This window comes from Poecilia formosa, unplaced genomic scaffold (assembly GCF_000485575.1).
Source record: "Poecilia formosa unplaced genomic scaffold, Poecilia_formosa-5.1.2 Scaffold84, whole genome shotgun sequence".
Classification (NCBI taxonomy): Eukaryota; Metazoa; Chordata; class Actinopteri; order Cyprinodontiformes; family Poeciliidae; genus Poecilia; species Poecilia formosa.
Window position 1 is genome coordinate 386,042 of NW_006800023.1, and position 21,073 is coordinate 407,114.

At 36.3% G+C, this 21,073-nt stretch overlaps 1 protein-coding gene across 2 annotated transcripts in view; it reads right to left on the reverse strand.

Moving 5' to 3' along the window:
* cps1 (carbamoyl-phosphate synthase 1, mitochondrial) overlaps positions 1-21,073 on the reverse strand; it is a 64,894-nt gene that overhangs the window by 38,870 nt on the left and 4,951 nt on the right. For both annotated transcript variants that reach the window (XM_007557106.2, XM_016673876.1), the window contains 18 exons: positions 19,978-20,067; positions 19,833-19,889; positions 19,655-19,747; positions 19,476-19,565; positions 19,120-19,248; positions 18,805-18,911; positions 18,493-18,634; positions 18,205-18,282; positions 15,646-15,744; positions 15,208-15,303; positions 13,140-13,329; positions 12,859-13,016; positions 12,603-12,731; positions 12,299-12,443; positions 11,701-11,911; positions 8,930-9,128; positions 8,673-8,849; positions 6,842-6,960 (listed from right to left, as the gene is read on the reverse strand). In XM_007557106.2, coding sequence (XP_007557168.1) covers positions 6,842-6,960; positions 8,673-8,849; positions 8,930-9,128; positions 11,701-11,911; positions 12,299-12,443; positions 12,603-12,731; positions 12,859-13,016; positions 13,140-13,329; positions 15,208-15,303; positions 15,646-15,744; positions 18,205-18,282; positions 18,493-18,634; positions 18,805-18,911; positions 19,120-19,248; positions 19,476-19,565; positions 19,655-19,747; positions 19,833-19,889; positions 19,978-20,067 — 2,309 coding nt within the window. The remainder of the gene's footprint in view (positions 1-6,841; positions 6,961-8,672; positions 8,850-8,929; positions 9,129-11,700; positions 11,912-12,298; positions 12,444-12,602; positions 12,732-12,858; positions 13,017-13,139; positions 13,330-15,207; positions 15,304-15,645; positions 15,745-18,204; positions 18,283-18,492; positions 18,635-18,804; positions 18,912-19,119; positions 19,249-19,475; positions 19,566-19,654; positions 19,748-19,832; positions 19,890-19,977; positions 20,068-21,073) is intronic.

The following is a 21,073-nucleotide window of genomic DNA, read 5'->3' on the forward strand; positions in this document are numbered from 1 at the left end:
TTCCATGCCCATCGTTGGCATTAGTCTCTAACAAAATGTGGATCATCTACCAGGAACAGTCCAACGAGCATGAGTTTCTGTAGTGTAATGGTTATCATGTTGACTTTACACGCAAAAGGTTTCTGGTTTGAAACCAGACTGAAACAGATTTAGTATGTTCTATTCATCACAGGTGTTTACTAAAGGTCAACAAGGGTCTGTGGTGTCATGGTCTGTACTCTGAATCCAGGCATCTGAGTGCAAACCTCAGTTGAAATTTTCATGCGTTGCATCTCACATCATCAACTTTGGAACCTCAAACTGAAACAAAACAGAGAAGTTCAGTTCCTGTAGTGTAGTGGTTATCACGTTGGCTTTACACGCAATAGGTCTCTGGTTCGAAACCAGACAGAAACGTTTTTTGTAGGTTATGCATCTTTTGGGGTGCAGTGAGACAATAAGAGCCTTCCTCTTTCGTGATGGTTCATTTGCCAATTGACTTCAATGTAGGCTTCTTTGAAATCGAAGCTACTTTACTTCAATTACCAATTGGCAGTTCTGTGGCGTAATGCACATGTGTCAAACTCAAGGCCCGCGGGCCACATTATTTGTTTGCTTACCTTTAAACACTGATTTAAATATTGTAATTTTACATCCATTGAAACTCAAATGTAATATTTAAAACTTTAATACATAAAATCAGTTATTTAACTATATGAGGTGTTGTTTAATTTATTTTTAACATTGTATTTTCATACATTTATGCTAGGGGAGCCCAAGTCTAGTTTTCCAGAGCTACCATCTGCAGCTTTAGATGCATTCCTTCTCTAACACACCTGGACCATTGACTCATTATAAGCCTCTACAGACCTGAATGTTGTAAGTCAACCTTTTGTCTGGGGTGTTTTAGCAGGGATGCACTCCTGATTTGTACCGTCAATGTGGCCCATTGAGGGAGGTCAATATGCTGAAGTGGCCCTCGGTGAAATGGAGTTTGACACCCCTGATGTAGATGATTAAAACCCCTTGAACACCAAGCCTCTTTTTGTGGATTTTGTTTTCAGAGTTCTCGAAAATGACATCCCCAAAATGAATTTCATATATCTCAGCAACTACAAGGTGTATTTGGTTCTGGTATCAAAAAAACTTGACTTTCTAAAGAGGGATCATAAAGACTTTGATTGACTGCAAATAAAATACAGAATATTTAGAACTAATCCATTGAATTCTATTTTTTATAAAGTCTCCAAATTTATAGTAAGCTACAAAAATTCATTGGTAGGAAAAATATACAAGTTGTTCTGCAGAAGGAAAAAAAAAAACAATGTAATTTTTTTGAATACCACCAAAAGAAATGAACCAATCTTAGTTTGGCAGAAAGAAAAAAAAGAGTAATAATTCAGCAATACCCTGTTGCTCCCTGAAGGGGTGAATTGCTTTGTAAATTTCTTTCTTCAAACAGCTATGGTTCCACAGGTGTCTCAGACACACATGTTCTGTTCAGCAGTCATTTTTTTCCAAAAAAGACTTTCTAACAGTTGTCAAGGTTTGTGATTGTGAAAGGTTATGATGAAAACCTGAAGATAAGAAAGCACAGAGTCAGGAATGTAGAGAGCAACTATCCGACCCAAAAGTACCACAATTCAGCCCCTAAAAGAGTCTGCTCTGCACAATTCTGCTTAAATAGGAGTGAAAAGGCAGCTGCCGTGCCTAAGCCAAATGAGAAAAAAAAATATATATATATATATTTTCTACAGCTAGGTTAAAAATTTATTGATCTTGATGAAATGTTATGCAACTTTTTTGAAATTACAATTAAAATTGTCTTTAAAAATGCAAGATATATTAAGACAGATTATATGAATCGCCGTAAATAATGCAGCTCTATATATTTCTTATTCAAATGTCCACTTGTGTAATAGTTCATTCAAAAGAAGTAAGCAATTGCTTGTTCTACTCGGTTCCACAACAAACTAAATACATAAACTACTAAAACTAGCATAGTCTTGCCGCCATAAACTGATCCAGTATGGAATTGTTTGAACTAAAGGTAAAGACCAATGGGGTAGAATTACGCTGCTGAAGCCCAAGCTGCTCCTCCTTCTTCTTATGAATGAATTATTTATCATTTCACAGCGTAACTATATTGAAAAATATCAAATCTGTTTTAAATTCCCAGTGCACATGGCTGGGCTGTGCAACAAGCCCCAGAAACAACAAAATGAGAGCAGCCTGGAAGACCAAAAGCACTGTAGTGCATTTTTGTGTTTAGGAGATTTATTGCCTTCAGCTGAATATTAAGCACTTAAAAAGGAGAAGGAGGATCATTCACAGCTTTTGATCTTAAAAGCAAAGGTGTATCACACAAATAAAATATTTGTCGTACATATGTGCTCAGATAAAAGGAAATGCAGGCTATCTGACGAACACAAAGGGAATGAACAATAGAGAAAAAAAAATACTAAATATGTAGAGTCTTGTTCGAGAATGGCAGAGCTTTTTCTTCCTCTTCCTACCTCATCATTACGTAAAGTGCTTCTTTTAGACAGCTTTGAAAGGGGGAATTATGCAAATTATTTTTAAAGAGCATTATATCATGTTATAATGTTATTCCCTCATCAAAACCATACCAGGATTATTGTTTGGATGTTTTTATGCATGTTTGAAAAATCCTTGAATATCCCACGGCAGCCGTTCAGGGCTCCCTAAGCGCTTGCTCATGCATGAAGACGCCTACCTACCTAAAGCTCTGCTTTGGAGTTTCAGTCGTCAGCTGAGCTCAAATGAGTAAGTTATTTTGATATATGCAGCATTTCATAACAACTGTAGGTAACATAGTGTGTTAACTTTGATATAAAATGCCACTAGGTGCATAAAATATCACTCTTTAAAAAAAAAATAATTTAGCTTCTAAATTGCAGACTGAAAGCATAATTCACTGAGCCTTATCTTTAAGTTTGTTGTCAATATGGAGCTAAACTGAAATGTTCTGTTCATCCAAATCCTTCAAAGAAAAACAAGCTGTTTGCTGTAAAGCTGTAAATTCATCTTCTGCAACTGAAATACCAAAACAGCTCAAAAATTAAAAGATTGTGAAAATGTCCAACACTTTTTCTCCATCATTTCAGAAAGTGAGACTCATACTATAGCTTCGTTAGCACAGACTGGGATATTTCAAGTCTTGGTTTCTTGTAATTTTGATGACTTGATGAGTATGACTTCCAAATAAAGAAACCTCAAAATTCAGTTTCAGAAAATCTGAATGTTGTGAAAAAGGTTGCGGCAAATTCATAGAGAGTTGAGAGGAAAGAAAAAGTATGGTAGTAAAAAGTGAACCACCAACAGGGATGCAACAGCCTTGAGAAGATTGTCAATCAAAATCCATTGAAGAATTTGAGGGGGGAGCAGACTAAGTCAATGCATCAAGAGCCACTGTGCACAGACACATGAACTACAAATTTTGCACTCCTCATATCAAGCTATTCATAAAGCATAAACTGTCAAAAGCATCTTATCTGGGCTTAAGAAAAAATAACTAGACTGTTACTCAGTGGTCCAAAGTCCTCTTTTGAGGCTAAGGCAAATGGTCATTTTTGTAAGGAAATCAAGATCTGAGAATCTGGAACCACAGCAGGAAGACACAGTTCCCACGTTGTCTACTATGTCGTTTCCAGTCAGTGATGATTTAAGGAGCCACATCATCTGCTGGAGTTGGTTCACTGCGTTTTCTGAAGAACATATTCAACACAGCCATCTAACAGGAAATTTAAGACCACTTAATATATCCTTCTATTCACAAACTCTATAGAAATGCTGATTTCATTTTCTTCCAAACAAACCGGGCTTCCATTACAGTGCCACTCACTGGGTCACCGTTTTTATGCCACTTTGCTTGATGCAAGAGGCCCCACTAAATTTTAAATTTATAGAAATAAACATACTTTTTATAAGTCAGGGATTTCTTTTTAAAATATGCTTTTCTATTGATCCTCGGCAATATTCTAATTTTAATAACACTCTATGATTCTAGAGAATAGCATGTACCTTATGAAGGAGCTCTCTTTTGTTCCCCATTCTGACCAGCTGCTGTTTGTTTCAAGCAGTTTGACAAATCTCCCGTCTGTTGGCGGTCACAGAATTTCTATCACCATGAACAGCAGTCAAGAATCAACAACTTTCAACTTTGATTTGAATGCAGCACAAGCTTAACTGAGCTTTGCGCCCCTGTACGCCGAGGTGGGAGCTAAACTCTACCTGCACTTTGCTCGGCACAGATCAAAACCACTGTAGTGCTAAGCATGCCGTACAAATAAATAGATTTGAGTTCACAATGGAGCTGGCACTGCATTCAGCCTCAAAGTTAATTTACAATGCCATCAGCCTAATGCAGGAATAATGAGGTTGTTGACATGCAGCTAGCCTAGCAAGCCCAGCATTAAATTCCTTGTAATCAATAAACACATTTACGTTCGAGATGCACATCACGGATAAGATAAAACTTTTTGATTAATAGTGCGATTCATTATAGTTTTGTGCAGTACATACAATAACATTAAAGTCTTATAAAAAAAAACAACAACTTTTTTCCACACTATGTGCATGATTGTTATTCACTACAAATTACAGAAAAAGTTTAATGTGTCTAATGTGCAAAAGAGCTTGAGCCCACCTGCACTCAGCTCTATGCTTCATTAGTCTGACAACAGCCAGATGTTCTGTGTTCATCCGAAAGTCCCCAACACTAGTGGAGGTAGCGACAATTACAACGTCCCACCGTGTATCAGGTTGCCCACCGGATGACTAGCCATTAAATTTTAACCAGCAGAAGAAAGCAAGAGGTCACCCACAGCTGATCCATAATAACTCATCATTTCTTTGATTTTAGCCATTTGGGAAAGAGCCGGTGGACAAAGCAGTGCAACAGAGAGAAAGACAGGAAAGTGAATGTGAACCCTTTGAAAGAATATAACTGAAAATTAGGAAGACCAAAGTTGTTGTTTTTTTGTTTTTTGGGGGGTTTTTTTTACCTTGATTTTATCATATTTACCCATTTGTGGTTCCAAGAAGTGCTACTGAAGCTAATGTAGCACAACAATAGCCCATAAGGGTGTTCAAGAAAGAATTGTTTATGTGCAATTCTTAGCTGTGCCTTGGGTTTCAAATGTAGAATTCAGGACAAAACTAAATGCAAATGAATCAATTATTAAGCTTTTATTAGAATAATTTAAAAAAATTAGTAAGTCTTAAGTTCTGTTTTTTAACAAGAAGCAGGGTGTTGAGGCAAAACTCTGCATCAGCAGGAAGAGTTCAGCAATATGGTGACTTGTTCCTGATTGATAGCAGGACAGAGAGGAAAATGCAAACATTATTTGGGGCTATGCAGCAACAAGGTTGTTTCTTCTAACCTTAATGGTTAAAAAAGATGGTGGGATACAGATAAATTGTGACAAATTGAATTAAAAAAAATCTCTTTTTATATATGTGAGCACAGTTTAGTAATTTTTTAGAGTCAAAATGTGACTTATTTTATAATATTTTCAAAGTTCTGTCAGTTCTGAAGACATAATACTACTGGGGAGATGCAATTAAAGTTGAGGACACATTTTCTGTCTGAACGATTTCATTTTATAAAGCAGATATTTGGATTTAAGGAGGTGAAAACTATGAAAAAAGGTTATCTGTGATTGTTGGCGCTGAACAAAATTAAACAAGTGCCAATTATTTCTAATTATATACCTAGGACTTGAATGAAAATAAATGCAGTAAAACTTGACAGATGTTAGCAAAAATCTTTTTCACAATTTAGGTAAACAATGCCTTTCGGATGTTGAAACTTAATAGTAGGTTTTATCACTGGATATCAATTTTCCTTTCAGAAAAGCTTGTTTTTATCTGTTTTGCCTTGTATTAAAATTCATCCAGCTCTGCACAATTTATCCTCAATGTTACCTGCAGTAACTTGGACCCGTTATTAGTTTCAGTCAGATGATTCTCTGTAAAGATATACGTTACATTTATTTTAAACCAGAGTTTTAAAATATTTGGGGTGAGAATTCCATGATGATGTTTATTATTTGACTGCATTCTTTGTACACCAAGTGATCTCACCTGGTACATTTCATTTTGGCAGAAAACTATGGTCAGGAAGAACTACTAAAATGATAGTATTTATTATATTATTTGTGCTTTGCTTTGCTGTTTTTTTTTTTTCTCTGCATTACTGTTTTCTGTTGTTGCAAGGTAATCATTTCATATGGGACTGTAAGTTCTGTATGAAAGTCCCAGGCTCATATATATTTTTGATATTTTGTGAACTGGTAACAACCATAATGAAGAAAACATGTGCATCCTTTGTAAATTGTTTATTGCATTTTATACATATCTAGACTTTTTGTGATGCACTTTTTTTCAACATTTCGTATTGCACTGTATTTTTTTTTTAAATAAACACTTTCTTGAAATCTGAAATACCATGGATGTATGTCTGAATAAAGATGTTAAAACTTCCTGCAATAATAATAATAATAATAATAATAATAATAATAATAATAAAGTGATAAGTCATGGGACGTCTTTGGTTTTTATTAAATATGCTGTGAACCTTGCCAGACTCAGACTGAAGTCAAACTGTGACATGAAATGGCCGAAGTGATTTTTGTTGTTAATAAGTTGGCACAAAAAAACCTGGATGTGGTCTGTTGAAGTACATTTTTCCTGATCAGGAAAAAAAAATGTTCGACTTTCATAAGAACTAGAATCTGGGAATGTAATTAAGACTATGTCCCTGAACATCAGCACATAGAAACCCACAAGTTCTTGTGCCCGGAGCCCCCACCACATATTCACTCCCCATTGGTGTTACCTGCTATAGTTTCCAAGGTTTTGCTCCAACTGTGTTATTCTGCGAAGTTTGTGGAGGAACCACTTATCTATGGCCGTGAGCTGATGAATCTGATCAACACTCATACCGTTATGCAGCGCCTGAAAAGGAAAACATGCGAAAGAGACCGAGCATCAGTTTTCATTTTTCATCATCACCCTATTCATCATTTACTTTCCTGAAAGCTGGCATTCAGAAGGCTTCAGCTGATGATGAACATCCAGTGATTTCAAATGAAGACTAGTGGACAGTAAACATAAATAACATGCTGTTGTCCATCCCTCCTTCAAGGACTGCTTCAGATGACATATATATTGCAGGAGAAATATATTACTTTGGCATTTCATTAAGAAGTGTTGTTTAAACACCCTGTGTCATCAACATATAATATAACAGAGGTTGTGCTCTGACAACAGACGATAAATATATTTTTTATTAGACATCTGACAAGCAAAATAGCCTCAATAATGTGGAAGGATTTTAGTCAAACAATTCCATGCACAAGCAAGCACATTGCTTATGCTGCTGCTTTATATGTGAATATCTATGAATTTAATAATGTCTTTATCAGAATATGGTTTTAGTTTTTAGCATTTATCAATACATCCACAGCTAATAGCGTTCTGTCAACCAACTTCCCACCTAAGCTGTGGATCTCTGCAGCTTCTCCAGAGCTGGATCTCTTTGGCTGCTTCTCTGATTTTACATTCCTTATCTGGCGTGTTAGTTCAGATAACCGGGCATGTCATAAAGAATTTGCAGTTGTGCTATGCGCTTCCTGTTTTCAGGTGATAAATTCAAGAGTGGTTCATGAGATGTCCAAAGGTTAGGATATTGTTTTACATAGTCGCTCTGCTTTAAACTTCTGAACAACTTTTCACCTTGACTTGTCTACTGTGTTACTTGGTTTTCAAAGCACTGTTTTCGTCACAGTGGGAATTAAAATGCATGCATAGGGATGCTACTTGACAGTAATGAAATTTTATCAAAGGGTACAAGAGTACAGTGGACTTAATACAAACGTGCATCACATTTGACAGAATTTCATTTATAACAGGTTTAACTTTTTTTTTTTTCCCCATTATTGTTTTAGTATATTACATGCAATGCCCCCAAAACAAGAGTTTTTGGTTGTGCAGCAACAAAATTTTAAGAAGTTCAGGGGAATGTTTTTGAAGGCCTTGTACGTTCTATACCAGAAATATGATAAGGATTTTACATTTTGAACAATGTGTTACTAACTGTAATATTATAACTCCGTTATATGAGAAATGTGCACCACTACCTGAGCCTTCGATGTTTTGACAGTGACAGCCTCATTTTGCTTCTTTCACAGCTGGTAATTAAAACAACTGAAGTGGTGAATATGTGCAAGGTTTCCAATTTGCAATAACTCTTCTCTGTGTTCGAATAAAAAAGATTGACCCTGCACGGCTTAAGCTGCTTCTCATTTCACCTTTAAAAACTATGCAGACTAAAAGCAATTCACTCGCAATTCTCTGCAATGAGATACAGAGATGGATAGAGGGCAAACATTGAAAGATATTATGCAACTTGGATGAATCTCCGTAACATACTTCAAAAAGCCACATTGTCAGACAATCAAAGTGTTACGCGTGTTTTCCTCTTGCTGTTCATGTAATCCGCAAAAGACATGCCTTCAAAGACAAGGTTTTCTACACAATTAATCATTCATTGCTGCTCATGCAGAAGACGAGGGCAAATAAATTTCATTAACACTTCAAAATGTGGTTTTAATGAGCAAACGGTAGTCAGTCTCATTTATTATTAATATTTTAAAGGATCTACGCACCTTGGCAAGGGAGAAGATGCGGGTGCTGGAGGGCACAGCCAGCTCCTGCTGAAGGTTCTGTGTGTTGCCCCAGGCTTTCTTGAGTGGCAGTCTGGGAACAAAGCCATCCACAGATGGATGACACATCCTCAAGGCCTTCTGCACACTCTCCTCAAACGTTCGACCCACCGCCATCACCTGAATCCACAAGAGGGGAAGGTTAGTGACTAAGTGAGTATGCAAGTTAGGAAGTGTTTAATTATATATGTCCTACCCACCTCTCCAACACTTTTCATGGCACTGCCTATTTCCAATGACATGCCCTGGAAGCGGTCCAGGTCCCAGCGGGGAATCTTGGTGACAATGTAGTCTAAACTTGGCTCAAAGCAGGCTGTGGTCTTCTCTGATACGGCGTTTCTGATGTCTGGCAAAGGGATTCCCAGAGCTAGCTTAGCAGCTACAAATGCCAAGGGGTAACTGTGAACCACAGCAAACAGCAGGACCAATATCAACTTTGGGGAAGAAATTATTAGACAATCTGTACAAGACAAATAATGTAAATTCATCTTTGTCATTTTGTTCACATTGTGCTATTGTACAATATTAAAGCTGTAATGTGTAGACCAATTTTGAAAGTGCTGTCTTGTCTTAATATAGTGTAGCTTAATTTATAATAAGCTACACTACATAGTAAGAATAAGTTATGATATTTTTAAAAATTACTCTGACTAAAAACTGTGATTTATTGTGATAATGTTAAACTTAAATTGAAGACATTATGGTGGGCTTGTTAATTGAACAATTAAATAAATGTGGCTCCAGATCTCAAGATATTACAATGCCAAAATATTTCTCATCAAAAGGAAGCTTGTCTTGCAAAGCACAAATTACAGCTAAATGTGAGCAGAGGTTCTCATCTGGCGAGTTAAGTGGAGGTTATTATCATAGAGCAGAATATGAAGGCCGGTGCTTCAAAGGGATAGTTCTGATTTTCTGAAGTGAAATTATGTGAATATCTTATCAGAATTGGTTCCTATAGCTCACTAAAACCAAAACTACATTTGTTCATTTATAAATCACTAAATGGATTAACATGACAATACATTAAGAATCTCTTGCTGTTGCATTAACCTTGTAGACCACTTACATCTGTTGGTCCAAGTCTACTCTGAATCCTCAGAAGCAACTTTCAGTTGTTAAACTCCTCAAAACCCATTTCTTTAGAGCTGCCTTTGATTATTGACTACCAGAACATCATAATGTGTAGTCTGCCTTTCAACCTGTCACCATTTTCCCCTTATTTCTACGCAGCAATGTGTTTTTATTGACTTTTTGTTTTGAGTGTTGATTGTTTTATTCGTCTTCTAATCATGTAAAACAATTTGTATTGGCTTGACGCTGAAAACGAGCTATACCAAAAATTGCCTTGCAGGAAAATGTAATTCCAAAGTTAGTTTGTGGAAAACAAATAAATTCTTAGAGTAGAAAAAGGCCAACAGCTAGTCAGAAAGCACTTGCTTTACCTCATTTTAGCAATTCAAAAAAAGAGAGAAGAAAATCAAGCTGAAAAATTGTATATTGGTCTACAATCTATGTAGGCAAACACAAACATTTTACATGACCACAAGGGGCAACTTTTTTTTTTTTTTTGTCGTGTTTAAACCATCTTACATCCATGTTACTAACATATGAGAAAAAAAGTTCATTTGCAATGCATTCATAGGCATAGGACCACAACATATGGACTGGTCAATTCAGTACATTATGCACTGCATTCTTCACTAATAATTCATGACTTCTTAAATCTTCATGTTTCTGGCAAAAGAAAAACAATAGAATTTGCAGTTTTCCTAAGATTTACTGAAATTTCATCTGATGAGACTAATCTATCATTAGCCAACCTTGTCCTGAGTTTTATTTGTGATGCGTTTCTTTTTTCCTAACCATAACATTCTGCAGAAAATCCTATCCCCTGGATAAGTTTTGCAACACAAACACATATATCAGATTGAACAATAATGCTATAGAGTTACATACTCCAGACAGTGTAAATTCTCTTTACATATGCAGTGTGTTACTATTATATTGCCATTTTCATTTAAATTTTTAAGCAAAACAACATGTTATCTAAATGCATACAATTTCATACTAAATGGATAGATATGTGAAAGATGCTGGAGTCTGCAAACAGTTCTCATCAAAACCCATATTGAAGAACACATGAACAAAATCTGGATTACACTTATGTTTGGATTGTTCATTTTAATGAACAATTGATTTTTAGACAAAATTGTTCTCACTGAAAAAGGCACAAATTATGAGGCAAGTGATTATGAATCTGTAAAGAAATAAGCTGGAAAGCAATTTTCACACCCAAACATCTCTCTCTGTTTAATGTTGTTTTCATCCTTCAATTTGAAATTCATTTACGAAACTGTTGAGCAATAAATACTGACACAGTGTCAGCAAAAGTATGAGGCCTTGGTCTTTCTGTATTTACTGAAGTTGATGGAAATGTAAATAGTTTTCAGTTAGAGGTCATTTTTTTCCAATCGAAACTTTTTTTTTAAAGTTTCAATAAGCTTGAGAGAGGTGCTGCAACACCTTTAAGTAATGGCATTACCAAACAAGGAACCAATAAAAGCGCAAGCAAAACTGTGCATGTGGCACCAGATCAGTGTCCTTCATCAAAAATTCAACATCGACACAACAGTAGTGCGCCATTATGTCAACATTATGCCTCAGGTCTGTTTATAGACAACAAAAACGGACAAGAATTTGGTGTAAAATTTAAGATGCTGGCATATTTTCTTTTTCCAAAGAAGTAAGATGTGGGTATATTTTTATTCCTCCAAGATGACATTCTTTTAATTTGCACAAAAGTGCAACATCTCTAATTTGAGGGAAATGTTGCCATGATTAATGGGGAAATATCCTCCCAGCAGTTCCTGATTCCTACTGAAATTGTTGTAAATGGATTGTCACCTTATTTCTAGATACACAATTAAATTATATTTTCTGAGGCTCTACACAGCATAAATGTTCTCACCCAGTAGCTTTAGATGCTAAAGCTGAGCTTCTTGAGAGCCGGGCATTAACCTCAATGATGCAGTATTCCAGCGATGATGGATGCAGAGCATACTGGATGTTGCACTCGCCCACAATTCCAAGGTGACGCACCACCTTAATAGCCGTCTCACGGAGCATGTGGTACTCCTCATTGGACAATGTTTGACTTGGTGCTACGACTATGGAGTCGCCTACAAAATAAGTGAAGAGGAGGTTGTGAAGATCTAAAAAGTTGAATCAATATAAAAATTAAATATTAAAATTACATTTTAGCAAAAAATAATGATCAGCTAATCTAAAACTCATGAAGATAAAACAAATCAAATCCAAATTTAATTAACTGAAGTGTCGTAAAAAGTCGTTTGTCACTCTGCTGATTGCACAAGCAAGTTTCAACATCAATGCCTGACCTCAAAAATGCTGTTTTGAAAGAATAATAAGAAATATCAACAAACACACTGAAAAACCTTGTTAGCAACCTTCTCAAAAGTAGTGTAAGATGTTGTGTTCACAAAGGGGGAGCCGATACCATACTAGAGCCTCTTCAATAAGAATAAGAAACCAATGTGTGTGTGTACCTGTGTGAATGCCCAGTGGATCAAAATTCTCCATGTTGCAAACCGTAACGCAGTTATCAGCCACATCTCTCACAACCTCATATTCTACCTCCTTCCAGCCGAGTAAAGACTTTTCCACCAGAATCTGACTGCTCATGGCCAGGGCCTACAGTATAAACACAATGTTATGAAACGCACAAAAACGTAAGGAAAATGTAATTAATTGCATTAACATTTTCAGCTCATTAAAATTGATGTAATTAAATAACCTTTATTATTATGTGTTAAAGTCTCAGCCCTCATAATGATGACAACTACACTATACCTTCTGGGCAGTTTCTTCCAATTTTTCTTTGTTAGCGCACAGCCCAGACCCCAGACCTCCCAGAGCATAGGCTGATCGTAACATCACCGGATACCCTATTTCCTCCGCTGCCTTCAAGGCATCACACACCTGGAAGATGGACATGAATCATTAAAGACCACAATTTCTCAAAATGTCTGTATACAAACAGCATATAGCTGTAAATAAACTGTAAAAGTTACATATGAGATCATAACAACCTAATTTGGACACTTACCGACTCCACAGCAATGCTGGGTGCAATCTTCTCATTGATCTCCATGAGTTTATCAGCAAAAAGTTGCCTGTCCTCTGTGGCCATGATGGATTCCACTGGGGTCCCGAGGACTTTCACCCCATACTGCTCCAAAATACCACGCTGAAATAATTCCACTCCTAAACAGAATTTTATTTATGTACATGTAATTAAAGCACGTTGAATAGAATTAGGCACACTGGTTGCAATAAAAGTTTTAATAAGTGGATTTTCTAGTCTTTTCAACTGCAAACACATCATACCACAGTTAAGTGCAGTCTGTCCACCCATAGAAAGCAGAATGCCGTCAGGACGCTCGGTTTTAATCACTTCTGTTACAAACTGTGGAGTCACTGGCAGGAAGTAGACAGAGTCCGCCTGCTTAGAGCCCACTTCATTGGTTTGAACAGATGCTATGTTAGGGTTCATCAGCACTGTCTTCAAGTTTTCCTCCTAAATTAAAAAATAAATAAATAAATATCAATTTGAAAATGTGAGAAGGAACCAATATGATCTTAGTGGTATTTGACTTTGCAAAAAAGAAAGAAAAAAACAAAACGAACGTGTGAGAGGAAACAAAAATGTGGTTCCATAAAACAGTGGTCTAAACCATTTTTTCTGGGAATCTAGTTTTATTGGTATTAGATGATAGGAAAGTCATAAACTTCATTCATGTGAGTATTGGTCTGCACACTGAGCTACTTAATATGTTATTTTAGAACAATGTATTTAGTACTTATGTACTTTGGGGTATCAGTTTTTCCACCTTGTCTAGGATTGCATGTCCGACCCCCTTTGTTGATGATCGGACATCATCAGCCATATTTGCAGTTTGCCAAATCTGGCTTGCTCTTTGGTAAACTGCAAGCCAGATTTCTCACAGCCTAAAATCGATTTCTTCTTTCTCCCTTTTTCCATGAAATTTTGCATAAAGTGGATAAATTGACTCATTTTAACTACTCCAGTTTAAATAAAACTAAATACAAACCACATTTTTCATATTTTTATGTGTAAAAAAAACATTTAAAAGCATAGCTTCATTTCCCTTTTTCATAACTGGACGTTATGTGATCTTGATCTGTCACTTAAAATCCCATTATAATACTTTAAGCTCGCAGTTGTAATGTCACAAAATGAATACCTTTGAAACATACTGCGTCACACCATGAATGTGGAAAAGTTGCAAAGAACTCAGCAAGGGTGTCACAGGGATGCAAAACACTTCTGAAGCATCTGCATTTTGAAAGGAACACTTCAGGGTATCTGTCTCATTAATTGAATCTAAAAAGAAAAGTAGGTCACGCTTGCGAGGCAACAACCTAAAACACAAAGTTGTTACCAATAAAAGTTCAGGGTAAGCCCTGCTTAGGCCAATAAAACACAGTCTGCTGACACCTTGCTGATGTAGAAAAATAATCATTCAGAGGGGGGTCTGGATACCTCGGAGAGGGATATAAATACCTCTTTAATTCCCAGTTTAAGGCGACAGGAATATGTGAAAAATCAGCATGAAACAATGTTTAGATAACTATAGTTTGCTGGGTCAGACCTAACTGGACAGAAAAGACACCCTGGCCAGTTCATATGTTCGTACTCTCACATACAGACATGGCCAAAGAAAGCATAGTTCTTTCTTTGCATATTGTTCCGAACACTGTCTGGATAATTCTAATTGATAATGAAGTGCATCGATGTTCCCGCCCAGAACTGGTAATCGTTTTTGAGAAGGCATGACCTTGATTTTTCTAGATAAATCATCCAGAAAGGAGCCAGCTGACTTGTATCTTCCTTAATTAAGTGAATGTGTAACGTTTTATAATTAAACAACCTGAATCTAGCAGCTCATATGAGAGAACCCACAATCTGCTGAAGTCACTATCACAACTTTATTTTCCTAAAGTCAGTGTGCAGAGTAAAAGTAACAGCTTATTGGCCAAGATGAGATGCATCCTGAGAAATTGACTTTAGTGGGACAAATCTCGGACAGACTGATGGCTTTTAATCTTGTTGGCATACCGTAGATTTACCAAGTTGTCCAAAACATTCCTCAGACATATTGGCTTTTATTGCCCTGAAAGCAACATGCAGTTACCACAAATTTATTGGCTGCATACCAATCATATTAATCTCCCAATCCACAATATCCCAAAGGTGCATTGCAGCATTAGGATCTGGTGACTGTGGTTTCAATGGAGTGCAGTTGATGAATTTTAAATATTTATTTATATAATTGTGTTATATTTAGGTACAAGTGCATTTTTTATATATTTTCATTGCTACTGCTAACAGTTATAATCTGTACACCAACAGGAGGCATCATGATCCTCTTACCTTCATGGCCTTGATAGCTTGAGATCCAGAATAGTCAAACTCACCAGCCTGGCCTATAGACAGACCACCTGACCCCAGCACCAGTACCTTTGAAACCTGCATCATGACAAAAAAATTTAAATACAACAAATAGTGAAAAGCTTCAAACTTACTAAAAGCAAACATGCAGAAATTAATTCCTTTTGCAATGGAGAAAAACTGAATTCTTTCATTCGCATGCAACTCCAGCGACGAAAAAACTTTGTCCATAAAGTTTTAGCTACCTTTCTGTAATTTAACATCAATACCCCTGACTACTTTTGAGTATTTACCAAATGCAGATATAGTTATTTATGTTCTGATATATTTCAAAAACATCTTGTTTGGTGCATTCTGTTAGCTTTTACATGCACCAGTGTTAATGAATCTTAGCACTGAAATTTGAAGCACTTCATGTACCTTTGCTCTGGGGGGGATGCAGGGGTTCTTGGGCATAACTGACACAATGTTAGTGTCCTTTCCATTCTTTATCAAGGATATGAAGGCATCGAATAGAAACTGTGGAAACAAAGATATTTTAATTATAAAAATAAAATTCTGAAATATACTGAATGATATCCTACTAAGAAAATATAAAAAAATATTTAGACACTATTAAAGAGACTGTGACACGTGGAAATAACCAGACTCTCATTGACTTTCTTAAAACAGACAGGAATTAATTTCTTTGAACTTACTTGTTACCCCACAAAAAGTGTAATTGTTACGATCTTGAAGCTATTTCTCCTTACTACCAGAACAACTCACCAAAATCAACACTTTGAGCTGCTTTAAGTATGAAGGGGGCTTTATAAATAAAATTGATTGACTGATTGCTTGAAAATTACCTAGGAAGTTAAATGAACTGACTATACAGAAAAATTGTATTAAAAAAAGATCTAATTTAATTCCTCACCGAAGTCAGAAATCCCATAGAACAAGTGTAAATAAAACAATTATTATGAAAAATACATAATAAAATATATAGGTTGATTTTAATATCATTACTTTTAATATGGGAACATTAAAGTACAGTGTGGTCTTGTCATATTAGCCTAAAATGGCATTATTAGTTTTGACTACAAGCAGAATAACAGAACAAAAGCTACACATCAACTACAAAAACTAAAGTGTGATACACTAAGTGAACCAAGTGAATACAGGGAAGAGGAGGATGAGTCAAAGCAGTCTTCAAAGCTAATGTTCTGCTTTATGCAATCTGAATACAGTTATGGTATTTCTGAGGTATTAAACATCACTGTACACCTGCTGATAGAAAACTAACCTCAAGAAGTCCGACGCCAAGAAGTGAAAATCTCTAAACAATGCAAATTAGGCACAGATAGCAGGGGGAGGTAAATATCTTGGGTCCTAAACATTATTGATGTGTCTGCAAACAGAGTTATGGCATTACACAAACAGACAAAATTCAGTAAAGTAAATTTTGTGTTTTTGGGAAAAATGTGTTTGCAATAAAATAGAAATTGTTTGAGCTTTGCAGAAAGTAGGTGCTTATTGAATGCATATTAATAAGGTTAAAAGAAAAAGAGTAAAAAAAAAAAAAGAAAAATATCTCCTTTTTTGACAAGGCAGAAGAAAGAAGATAAGGACAATCACACAGAACCATCAGCACTCTACTGCAGAAGAGTGGGCACTATCAATATTTTTCTAAATGACCTGGAGACCGATGCAATACATTCTGCTGCCCAGACAGATTTTAATCTTTATTTCAGACTTGCACAAACTTTGTGGCTATACAAAGTTTTGTGTAGTATAAATATTTCATGTACGATCTGTATTTCTTTGGGATTTTAACTTGAAGACCACACAGGGGAGACTATGTTTGTGAAGAGGACGGAAAAGGATTTCAAGTCTAAAGATTTTTTTATACAAAAAAAAAATCTCAAAAGTGTAAGTTGATGTTTTGTACCGGGGATTAAAAACTGGTATTTTTGCCTGTTCCATTTTGCAGAAAGGCGAAACCTAGTAAGACTGGATGAAGCACATTTTAAAATGTTCATCTCTTGCCACAGTTTCAGATTTGGATCAAGATCCAGATTTTGACTGGGTCATGCCAATTCCTGAATACGCTTCTTCATTCTAAACGATCCTATTGTTGTTCTGCCAAGGGGTATTTGCTGTCATTTTGTGATTTTAGCTTTGTCCTGTCCCTGTTCCTATAAACTCTTAGAAGCTTCCCTGCACCTGCTCAATGCAAGCAGCATGATACTGCGAACAATGTGTTTCACCACAACAGTGGTATATTCAGGGTGATGCACAGGGTTATATTTGTACTACTACTTTTATTATATGTAGGGCAAAATAGTTACATTTTTGTGTCATCTAAACAAAGCACTTTCCTACATGCTTACTGTGTCCACTTCATGCTTTGACCTACTGCAAACCAGATTTATTCCAGTTTTCTTTCAACAACAGCTTTTAATATGTTGGTGCTTTTCCATAAAGATCAGATTCTTTGCTGTCTACTTGATTGATTAATTTCCTGGGCTCTTTTCTTCAACTCTTCCAGAGTTAACATGAGCCTCTTAGCTTATGTTTTGTCTCATTTTGTAATGTGACAAAGTGTGAAAGTACTCATTTGGCATGAATAAGTTTGCGAAACACTGAAAGTAGAACGTCTCAAACAAATATTTATTTACTATCAATAAAAACCTGAATCCAAACCTCTCATTGTTGCATTAATGTCATGCCAATAGTTATGTTTAAAAAAAAAAAAAAACAGAACCAAAACCTACCAACAGCTAACAAAAGAGACAAAAAATATATTCATTATTTCTATTTCTAATTTGCAAACTCCACTGTTTAAGTGCTTCACTTTTCTAGGCCATCATCTGTGCAAGTCCTATTTTGGCAGAATATGTGGAATTTTACCTTGGTTGAATCCTCTGAATAAACCTTTAATTAGTTGCAGTATGGAATTCAGGTACTTTATGCAGCACCATCAAAGTCTTTAATTACCTCAGTGTCAGTGGGACCACCCTTAGCCTCCGGATGGAACTGGGCCGTGAAAACAGGCTTAGTGTTGTGCATGATGCCCTGGAAAATATGCATATCATACATAAAGAAATCAAACAAAAACTACTGATAGCAGTCCAGAAACAAGAGAGTATTTTAAAAGCTGTTTTTGGAAACGTTTGAAGACTCTTTGTAATCTGCTTGAATGCCACCTTTTAAGAAAATTAAATGTACAACACAAATGAAAATAAATATGCATATGTACTGACAAGCATGTAGAGTGAAATTAACCTCATTGGTGCCATCATTAGCATTGACAAAAAGTGGGCTCCAGCCTGCTGGAAGGGACTTGCTGTCTATGCCGTAACCATGGTTTTGCGCTGTAATGAATGCCTGTCCTGTCATCACATTCAGCACTGGCTGGTTCTGGCCTCTGGAGAATGACAGATATGCATCACATCTAAATACTTTTATTCTTTTTATGTTAAGGGAGGCAACTTTAAAGAAAAAAAACAAATAGGTTTATTATAAACAGAATCTTTTAATGATTGGGATTTGTGTTAATTACATGTATTTATTTAATATAACAATGAGTTTATTCACCTGTTACCCATTGGCAGTTTATATGACTTTGCTCCTGCTGCCAGAGCCGTGATCTGATTGCCCATGCAGATCCCAAACACCGGCTCAGGCCGATCACTCTCAAGCACCTTGGAAAAAAAACAAATTCAGTTACAAATTAGATGTAAACCTAATTTACAACATTAAGATTATCAATGCACCGATCAGAAATTTGTGGTCTATTTGGTCGATTCTGATTTCTCTTTAAAAAGTCAACCTAATGCTGTTTCAAATTTTTCTTCTACGTCTTTTTACTTTAAGTGATCACAAACATTTTTCAGTGCATCCAATTCATACCTTGCGGACATTGTTGATGAGTGTTTCAGCCAGTGACGGGTCTCCTGGTCCATTTGATATAAACAAGCCATCATAGTCTAAGCTCAGCAAGTCCTGGTCCCACGGTACGAGGTGGACCTCTGTGCCTCGCTGTATTCACAGACATACATGCAATGGATTGTCTTTTAGAGATTATGTGGCTAACTTTTTTTCACAAAGTTAAGAAAAGTAGCAGTGGCATTTTAAATTTATATAATATGTCATAAGGAGAACAATCAAAGTTACACAAGTTTTACACTTTGACGTTCAAATGTAAAGCACCAATGACAGGTGAAGGGAATTTACAGTGAACAAATTCAGCGTTTTGCCATTCCTACCTTAACCAGCAGCCGGATTATATTATGCTTAATGCCACAGTCCACAGCCACAACTTTTATTGGATTCCCTTTTCCAAAAACTTTGATTTCCTAATGGAAACGGTGACATGGCGAATGAAAATCTTTGCAGCTTTTTCTTAATAGCAGGAATGAAAACAAAAGTGCGTTGTTGCTTCCACCTTGGTTGAAACTTCGGCTATAAGGTTTTTCTGGTTGGGATCAGATATTTCTATAGGCTGTCCATCAAATTCAATCTTTGCTAAAACAGTGCCCTGCGTAAGAACAAAAACAAATCAGTGAGCGATCAGCTACTCTGTTTATACCATGCAACAGAGCAAACCTTAAAATTTACAAGACCTTGTCTCTGATGATCTTGGTCAGCATCCTGGTGTCTATTCCGAACAGTGCAGGGACCTTTATAGCAGAAGGGAGAGTTAATTTCCAAAAAGGCTCCTATTCACCTCTGGAGCTGCACCGAGCGCTTGGTAATTTGAAAACCAACCTGCTCTTCTTGTAGCCACTGACCCAAAGACTTGACAGAATTCCAGTGGCTATATTCATGGCTGTAGTCTTGAACAAGAAGACCGGACACCTATTGGCATCAAAGTAAAATATTACCCTTAAGGAAATTTCTAGTTAATAAGAACTTGAGTCCGTTTGATGGATTTTTCAAAAGAGTGTGATGTAAACAACTGGAACGTTTGCATTAAATACTAGAAGATAACGAGCAAGAAGGTAAGGTAAGCCCCATTATCTCAGGAACAACAATATGCACAGAACACTAAATAATTTCAATGCTATTTTTCAGCTACAAAAAAAAAAAAATCTAAAACAAAGCAATGCTGATATAAAGTGTGGACCTGCATATAAATGCTGTTTCTCCTAAAGGATCAAAGGAATCCTGAGGATTTAAAGGCATACAGAAGTAGATTTCAACAAAACTCAGACAATAATAATTTCTCTCAATCTTGTCTGTTGGTGCCGTGCACATTCAGCCTCCCACAGAAGAATATGGACGTAAACATTAAATCTGCTGATTCAGCACCTTTTCTTATGCAGAGGTGGGAATGTGTTTGTGTTTTAGTATTTATCCACTGTAAAACAGAAGAGTATTATTACTTAAGTTTGCATGTTGCTGTTTAAGTTCCTTTTCTCAAGTTTTATTTTCAATTTTTAATAATAATGCATTTTATTTGCTAGAATCTTTCAAGTCTTTCCAGTGTCACTTAACATTCACAGCTTAATGTGAGCAAAGGTTAAAAAGTGCTATAGAGAGAACATACAGAGAAGAGAGCAGAGCAGCTAAAAGACCTGAGTCCCAAGGTCGACAGATGGGCACTTGGCATGGTGAAAAGAGAGTTAAAAGAGAAATGAAGCGGGCAAGATGGTGTGTAAACACAAAGGAAATGAGTAAGACAGAAGAGTGGCTATCTTCTGGAGGGTTTTGGATGTTAATAGGAGGATTTTGAACTCAATGCGTAATGGATGAGGAGCCAGTGAAGTCCCTTTAAGATAAAACTTAAAGGGATGTGGTTAGTAGTTCTGATGAGTAGATGGGATTCTGGAGACAACGTGGGATGGTGAGTCCTGAACCCGGT